The sequence below is a fragment of the Fukomys damarensis genome, unplaced genomic scaffold (genome assembly GCF_012274545.1).
Source record: "Fukomys damarensis isolate Sample0158 unplaced genomic scaffold, DMR_v1.0_HiC HiC_scaffold_34, whole genome shotgun sequence".
Classification (NCBI taxonomy): domain Eukaryota; kingdom Metazoa; phylum Chordata; class Mammalia; order Rodentia; family Bathyergidae; genus Fukomys; species Fukomys damarensis.
In genome coordinates, this window is record NW_022900946.1 from 4,031,281 (window position 1) to 4,040,134 (window position 8,854).

General features: G+C 38.6%; 1 protein-coding gene and 1 non-coding gene across 3 annotated transcripts in view; one reads left to right on the forward strand and one right to left on the reverse strand.

Annotated features, from left to right (window-relative positions):
- The first annotated feature begins 21 nt into the window (after positions 1–21).
- Positions 22–8,854, forward strand: part of Zkscan2 (zinc finger with KRAB and SCAN domains 2) — a 44,001-nt gene continuing 35,168 nt past the window's right edge. For both annotated transcript variants that reach the window (XM_033758732.1, XM_010623482.2), the window contains exons 1-4: positions 22–903; positions 1,919–2,105; positions 4,252–4,343; positions 4,701–4,827. In XM_033758732.1, the coding sequence (XP_033614623.1) occupies positions 505–903; positions 1,919–2,105; positions 4,252–4,343; positions 4,701–4,827 (805 nt within the window). In that variant the 5' untranslated portion in view covers positions 22–504. The remainder of the gene's footprint in view (positions 904–1,918; positions 2,106–4,251; positions 4,344–4,700; positions 4,828–8,854) is intronic.
- Positions 8,503–8,609, reverse strand: LOC117284155. Its single transcript, XR_004515255.1, has one exon. It is a non-coding gene; the product is annotated as a U6 spliceosomal RNA (small nuclear RNA).

Below are 8,854 nucleotides of genomic sequence, written 5' to 3' on the forward strand. Positions count from 1 at the left end.
ACACCGTGTTGCGGAGAGGGGAGCGTGGGGCCGGGAGGAGCCCGCACGTCCGGCCCCACCCACTCGCCGCCTGACCCCCTAGCCGGGGTCGGGGCGGCGGACACACCCCCTCCAAACCCGAGATAATTCCTCCCCATCCTTCCTCCGCGCGCCTGCTTTCCTCTGGGTGCCGGAGCCTCGCTCTGCCTTCCGACATTGCACTAAAAGGGATGCCCTCCAGAGAGCTACACTGCGGGGTGCAGCTTGCTTGGAGAAGAGGCCAGGTTTTGGGACTTTGGATACTCATTCACCTTTTCAAGGGCCTGGGATAGATTTGATTAATCAGCCTGAAATACCATTTCTGCTAAAACTGCTGAGTTGCACCGTTTGGGTATTTTTTGTTTTGTTTTGTTTTAACCTCACTGCCTTCCACGCTTCCAAACACATTAAGCTTGTGGACGTTTCTCAAGCCTCTCTTTGAGTTAGACTTGAAGTTGGCACCCCCAGCACCACCCCGTTTGGAGCATGGCTACAGACTCCCAGGTCACCATGCCCCTGGAGGTGGAGGAGTGTGTAATAATGAAGATGGAAAAGGACCCCGAGTGGGCGTCGGAGCCCTTTCTGGAAGAATCGGATAGCGCTGAGTGTGAGACCTTTCGCAAATGCTTCAGGCAGTTCTGCTACGAGGATGTGACTGGACCCCATGAAGCTTTCAGTAAACTCTGGGAACTTTGCTGCAGGTGGTTGAAGCCTGAAATGCGTTCCAAAGAACAGATGCTTGAGATGCTGGTGATTGAGCAGTTTCTTACCATTTTACCCAAGAAGATTCAGGCTTGGGCCCAGAGGCAGTGTCCAGAAAGTGGAGAGGAGGCAGTGGCCCTCGTAGTCCATTTGGAGAAAGAGACTGGAAGACTGAGGCAGCAGGTGAGAAAGGAGTTTTAAGATTTTTGCATTTTAAAAAGGTGGGACAGGCAGGTGAGCAAGGATGCATTATTATGAACCGCTTATTATGGAGAGATAAATGGCACTGATAAAAGATCCCTAAAGTGAAGCCACTTAAAATGGGATCAGAACTTCATTTTAAACAGAAAGGGGAAAAGGTTTGGCTGAAATATACCTTGAAGATGAAACTAAACATTATGCCCCTAAATATTTGTTTTTGACATCTTTGGCATAATGTTTGCAGCAAATTATAAGAGAATGATAGGGTTATGCTTCACAGGTTTTGACTTTTACAGCTTGATCCTAAAGAGGGCTATTTTACATAAAAAAAACCTTCATCGGTTATCCCAGTATCTTTAATATTCCACTTTAATATTCCTTAACATTCCACCTAATGTTTTTTGAAGTCCTCTCAGTGCCATGATCTTGTGACTGTTCTCCAATTTAACTGCTAGATTTTCATTTCTCAGTGGCTTTGCATGTTCTGTCAGTGACTTTCAGACTGTCTTTCATTAACCTCCTGAAGTCCTGTGGTCTTTGCCAGGCTTGTAACTTTCTCACACAGGATTTGCACTGTGTAAAAAGATGTGACTATCAGCAGGTTGCTTTGTTAGTAAGAGATCGATATAGGGAATAATTTTGTAACTTTTCAGCTCACTACTGAATATATTCACATTCTCAAAACCTATCTGTGAACCTAAAAGATATAAGGACTCAAATAACGTCTATTCTACTAACAAGAAAGTTCTGTATTCCACTCCTGACAGATTTCCTCCCTCTCTGTAAGCAATAAAAAATGCTCTCCTGTTTCTTTTAACTTGAAATCCTATATGATACTGTGAACCTAACATCCTCAAGGAATTCCACTGGGAACTGTCTGAAATGTTCAGTCCTTCTCACATCTTCTGTCCTTGAATATCATTCTTGGGCAAATTTGTCCCTGTTTTAGATCTCTTTCCCTCCCCCTTTCCATTATGGTATCAACTTTGTTTCCCAGGTCAGCAGTCCTGTACATGCGGAGAAGCAAGCCCCACTTGGAACAGTGTGGGAGATAGTAGACTTTCAACCAGAGCAGGTGGAGACCCAACCCAGAGTAGTGTCTCGGGAGGAAGCTGGAAGCCTCCACTCAGGACACCAGGAACAGCTGAATCAAAAGAGAGAGCATCGGCCCTTGCCCAGAAATGGTAAGAAGGACTTAGAGCATGCTCTATGCAGAGACCATGGCAGATTTAGATTGTGACACTGTGACTTTCTCAGTATAGAGTGCCCTAGGTACATATTTGAAAATAAGTTAAATAGTTGGGAAAACAAGTTTCATTAGCTTCAAAAGTTGAGAACTTGTTCAACCTAAGTATAATGAGATCTTAAAGATGTAAATAGGAAACCTAGATTGCCCAGGCCAGCCTTGAGTTTTTTAATATTATTTTAAAATCTCCATTTTGTAGTCAGCTTCTGTTTTTAGTCCTACCCTGGTCATATGTGCTCTTAACTGATTATAATAAACAACCTGAAAAACTGGAAAGGGAACCAAGATATTTATGTCAGAAAATTGACTCAAAAGTTAGGGCATCGCAAGATGGATTTGTAAAGGATAAGTAGTAAAACCTCACTGAGATGTTTACAGCTACCCTCTACATGAATGGATCCAGTCCAATACAAGGAACACAGTGCCCTTCCCAGTTCAGTTATCTCTCCATCTCCTGAATAGAAAGATCTTTGGACATACAGTCAAAAGACTTTGTATCTTTTCTCTGTCTCCTCTGTCTGATCTTGGGCAAGAAATAGAAATAAGAGCATGAATTCATAGAGGTTGAGGGCTTAGGCCTTAGAGGTGTACAGACCTGGGTTGAAGCCCTAGTTCTTCCATTTTCATCCATGTATCCTTGGTTAGCTTACTTAACTCTTCAAACTTCATTTTCTCATCTACAAAAGGAAAATAATGCGTTGTTCATATAGATGAAGTGAGGTCGTGTAAAATGGCCAGTGTATAATAGTGCTCAGTATGTGTTCATTTCCTTCCTCCCATAATGACAAAATTATCTTTAAACTGCATGTGTGCCTGACTTATACAACCATTCACCAAGAGATTTCTCACTGTCCCATACTCTACCTTTGTACCTTCCCCAATTTCATACTGTGCATGACAGAACACATTACAAATACTGGTAGATCCTGAATTATCCAGAGTGTGCTCATTAGCATCAAAGCTCCCTTGATCACATGCATCAAGTAGCTCCAATGACTAGCTGATAGGTTTAGTCCAGCAAATACCTATTTCTGGTATTTTTGACTTTTGCTATCTCAAGGTGATAAGGAATTTTTAAAGTGAAAAGGGGTTTTTTCTGTTGAGATATTGACTGGGGTATGGAGGATAGAAAATTTGAGATACAGGTATCTCAGAATGGTAAATTCATTCTAAAGGAAGATCTGTGATTTCAGCTGTGTTTCAGGGATTATGTTTCCAAAGAATTGACTTCTGTAGATATTAGTGGAGCAAGCTTTTGCATTCTTGGTGACAAGTGATAGTTATTCTTTTTATTAATTTTTTAAATTTCTTTTTATTAGTATATATTTACAATATGCAACTGCATTCATCTTGGGGAAGTGCTACATATACATATTACATTTTAATTATTCTTGCTTCCCCTTCCTGTCTTTCTGTGGTAGTTAATTTTTTAAATTTTCCCCAGTTAGTGAGTTTCAGGGAAGAAGTTAGACCACACGTGTGCTATATAAAAGTTATAGTATCTTCCCTCCATCCTTAGAGGATGTATTTTCCTATATTTGTCCATTACTGTGTATCTGTTTGCTAAATTCTTTGTGACAGTTATCATTCATAGGGACTTAACTTACACTAAAGTTTGCAAACTGTTAACTTGCACACCCAACCAGATGTGTTTTGGTTCATCTGCAAATAGTTTTTGTTTGGAGGTTTTGGTTCTCAGGGTTTAAGATTTGGGATTTCATAAAAGTGTAGATTTCTGGTTTCTCTTGGAAAAATTTGAAACCCTGCCTCTACCAGTGCCATAGTCTCACATGGAAGCATCAGTGGAGCTTTAGCTATGCCTTTTCAACAAGGCATGTGCTCTCCAATTCCCCCCATCCCAACAGGCTCCTTCCATCAGGTTCTTTACCTGCCTTCACCTGAAAGCATTTGAGTTTGTAAGCCTGACTTCAGGGTGTTCCAGTTTGGGCATTGCTGTGAACTCACTGAAAAAAATCATCAGTTTATGTAACTTGGCTTTAATACATGTCATTTCTTAAAAGGAGAAGAACATGAATACAGGGGCCACAGCCCAGAATACTAATTTTTTCTTTCTTTTTTTATAGTTCGGTCTTCTCCCTGGGTTCTTGCCCCTGCTGATGAATGGAGCATCATAGATCAGGAGGTGGCAACCACACATCTTCCTGCTGGGTCCCAGGTAAATTGTGATTGTCCTCTCTGGCTTTCTTCCTAGGATGTTCAGACACAGTGATTTCCTGAGCCTTCTTAATCCTCAAATTTTTGTACTCCCTCCAAGAGGCATTTTTCCTATTACTCGTTTTCCAGAAAAGATTGTACTCAATATTCTGAATAATGGGACTCCTTGCTGGACCTTTTACCTTACCTTGTCTTGTGATTCTTTACTATATCTTCTGCTTTATGTGGCAAACAATACATACTTGACTCGTTAGTTTAAATTCTTCTCTAGGCCCCTTCTTTACTTTTTCCAAGACCATTCATCCTTTGAAGCCCTATGCAATTATCTTGGTAGTCATTGGTGTTAGTGTTGTTACAGGAACCAGTGAAAGATGTCCATGTGATAAGAAGTCTTTCCCACAAAAAGACCGTGCATCAAATCCCTGTTCACAGAGACCTCTATCGCGAAATCAGGAAGGAGAATGTTGGGAACACAGTCTCCCTGGGTAAGGATTCTTTCCTTTTACAAGTAAAAGACCTGGAGATTGCTTATGTATTCATTGTTACAGATGATATAATAGTCAAATGTAATTGTCAGTGCTTAAAGGATGATCATGGTAACTTAATGTAATCATTCATCCATGTTCTCTTACCCATTCCCTTCCTCTAGTGAGAAAAAAAATTCCAATAATTTAGTAATCAAGAGATTGTAAAAGAGTAATATATGACTGTCATGTGTTTATATTATAGAAAATATAAACTTACACACATCTACTAAACTAAAAGCTCCATACAGTCACAAAGTCTTTTCAGGATTTGTTTTTATTTAACGATAGTAGCCCCAACACCTAGCACAGAGCCACCTGATGGATGACATGTGAGTAGTTCCCTATTTGTTGTGTGAATGGAAATCTTAAAAATTTAAGAAAGTAATTATAACATGTTGTGAACCATGTATTGTTTTGGTTTTTGTTTTTTAAGACAGGGTCTCAGCATGTAGTTTAGACTGTCCTGGAATTCACTGTGTAGCCCAGGCTGGTCTTGAACTCACAGAAATCCTCCTGCCTCAGCCTCCCAAGTGCTGGGATAATAGTCATGCACCACCATGCCAGGCTGCTGTGAACCACTTAAATAACACAAATTTACAGATGCACATAGCCACTTAAGTGTTGCTATACCTTCAGATTTTTAGAGGATATGTTTATCTGCTTTAACTGAAGGAATAAATATTCATATGTAAGCTTTTTTCATAAGTCAAACTACTTATGAATAAAATTATATTGTGCACCAATACCAATTTATAACCAACATATGTAAATTATATAAATTAGAGATTCTATAATCCTTTACTGTCTAATAGTATCCATAGCACATGGGGCTATTTAAATTTAAATAAATTTCATTAATTAAAATTCAGTAAAATTAAAAATTCAGTTCCACTTTGGAAGTAGCTATATTTAAGGTACTTAACAACCATATTTAACAGCACATATAGAAAACATTTCCATCATCACAGAAGTTTCTGTTGGACATGCTACCCATAGACATTAAAGTAGAGATTGTGAAATGAGCCACATCTAACTGAATAGATGAAGATACTCCAACAGTCTATTATTAGAAATCAGTAAAAGCGCTTAAAAATAACCAACTTAAGATGACAAAACAATCTTCAAAAAATAGCTTATAGCCCAGCCATCTGCCTAGTTGTGTACACAGTATGTGTTGCTACCATTTACTTGGCTCACATGCCATCCAGTTCCAGTAAAATGCTTATGAGTCCTTAGTAAAATCTGCCCCTAGTGGGAAGGAACCATATTTTCAGAATTTAAATTTAGCCTAACCCCTTTGTGTATAATTTCACATGGAAAGTCAAGGTCAAGAGACCTACCCCAGTTTTGTTTTGGTTTTTTTTGTTGTTGTTGTTCATTTTGTTGGTAGATTATAAACTAATGGCTCATGAGATGAAACTGGCCCATGCACATATTTTGACCTGCACAATGTTTAATGTATAATTAGTTTCTAAATCTGCACTTCCAGTGTGTCTTGAAAATTCAGACATCAGGCACCATGAGCCTACCTTCCTACACAGCCACAGCTGGCCATAGCTGCATAAAGGCCTCATGCCCAACTGCCAGTGTTCTCATTCTGGCTACCTGACTTCCTTTGCCTGCCTAAACTGTACAGATATTGAAGCTTGCATTGGCCTCATGCTTCTCCCCTATAAAAAATACAGAGCAAATCTCCACAGAAGGTTTTGACTTGTTGCTTCTCTAGAATTTTTGAAGCTCTTACACATTATGTGAAGAAGATAATTAAATTTTATTACATCCCTGTTGGGCATTGGATACTTTGCGCATGATTACTTATTTAATTTTTCCACCAGCAAATTGGATAGATGGTGTTATTCCTTAGGAAACTGAAGCTGAGAGATTAAGAAACTTCCACTGGTTAAACAGTAATGTAAATAGTGTAGAAGTGTAAGACACGTTGATCTCTTCAGTACTGTAAAGTAGCAAACTCTCAATTTGTTTTCCGCTCCTATAATTATTTCCTATTAACTTTACCAGCATGTCTCCAAAAGTTCTTCTTTTAGTTAATGAAATATTTTTTCAACAAATATTTATAGAAAATAAATCTGTACCAATAATTTTACAACAGTCAGATTATTTTCCCTCTCAGATAATAGAAAAATGGATTTCAGTCTCTTTTGAGTAAAAAAAAAAAAATTATCTTTGATGTGTCTCATACCATGAAGCTAAGTTATAAAGCTTTTCTGTACCACCCTCATTAAGTAAAACAGCTTCACTTTATTTCTTTAATATGTGCCATTTTGAGTTCCTCTGAGTTTTTGTTTGAAAGTTAAGTTTGTTGGCCAAAATTTTTTCCAGCTTTTTTAAGGTATAATTGACAAATAACACTATGTATATTTAAGATGCAAAATTTGATTATTTTATACACATTATGAAATAGTTACCACAATTTTGTTAATTAAAATATCCATCACCTCATGTTGTTAACTGGGAGGGAACACTTAAAATCTACTCTCAGGGTGGGCGTGGTGGTATACACTTATAATCTCAGCACTTACTTGGGAGGCTGATGTAGGATTGCTTGAGGCCAGCTTGAACTATATAGTAAGACCCTGTTTCAAACAAAAACTACTCTCTTGGCAAATTTCAAGTGTACAGTACAGTACTGTTTACTATAGTCGCTGTGCTATACATTAGATCCCTAGAATTTATTTATCTTATAATGGAAAGTTTATAACACCAACATCTCCCCATTACCCCTACCCCAAAGCCTTTGGCAACCACCATTCTAGCCTGAGTTCAATTTTTTTAGATTCTACATATAAATACAGTCAAAGGCTATTTATCTTTCTCTGGCTGGCTTATTTCACTTAGCATAATGCACTCTAGGTCCATCCAGGGTGTTACAAATAGCAGGATTTGTTTTTATTGCTGAATAATACTCCATTTGATTGACACATACATAGATTATTATCTTTATTTTCACATTTCTTTTGTCCATCTGTTGACAGACGTATGAGTTGTTTCTATGTCTTGGCCACAGTGAACATGAGGGTGCAGATACCTCAAGATACTGATTTGGATTTCCTTCAGATATACACCCAGAAGTAGGGTTGTTGAATCATGTGGTAGTTCTACTTTTAATTTTTTGAGGAACTTCCATAATGTATCATCATGGCTGTACCAAATGTATACTTATCACCAGTAGGGTACAGGGTTCCATTTTTCCCATAGTCTCTCCAGCACTTACCTTTTATCTTGCAGTTGTTAGCAATTCTGAAAGGTGTGATATGATAATCTCTTGTGGTTTTTATTTGCTTTTCCCTTTTAGTGATGATAAATACCTTTTCATGAACCTGTTGGCCACTTTTGTTTCTCCTTGGGGAAAATGTCTTATGAGGTCCTTTGCCCATTGTTTTGGTTTTTGTTTTTTTTGTTGTTGTTCTTGTTGTTTTTGGGTTTTTTTTGGTACCAGGGATTGAACTTGGGTCCTTGCGCTTGCAGGGCAGGCCACTGAACTGCTGAGCTAAATCCCCAGCCCAAAATATATATATATATATGTATACATACATATAGTACTAGGGATTGAACTCAGGACCTTGTGCTTGTGAGGCAGGTGGAGGCACCACTGAGCTACATCCCCAGCCCCTAAAAAATATGGAATGCTTCACGAATTTGCGTGTCATCCTTGCGCAGGGACCATGCTAATCTTCTCTGTATCATTCCAATTTTAGTATATGTGCTGCCGAAGTGAGCACTGCCCATTCTTAAATCAGATTTATTTATGTATTTATTTCTACCACACATTATGACTCCTGATGTGCTTTACTATTAATCCCTTCTCTGATGTATGACTTGCAAATGTTTTCCCCCAATCTGTGAGTTGTCTCTTCCCTTTGTTGTTTCCTTTACTGTGCAGAAATGTACTGATTTAATGTATTTGTACTTGTTTATTTTTGCTGTGTTGCCTATTCTTTTGGTATTATATCCAAAAAACTGCCAA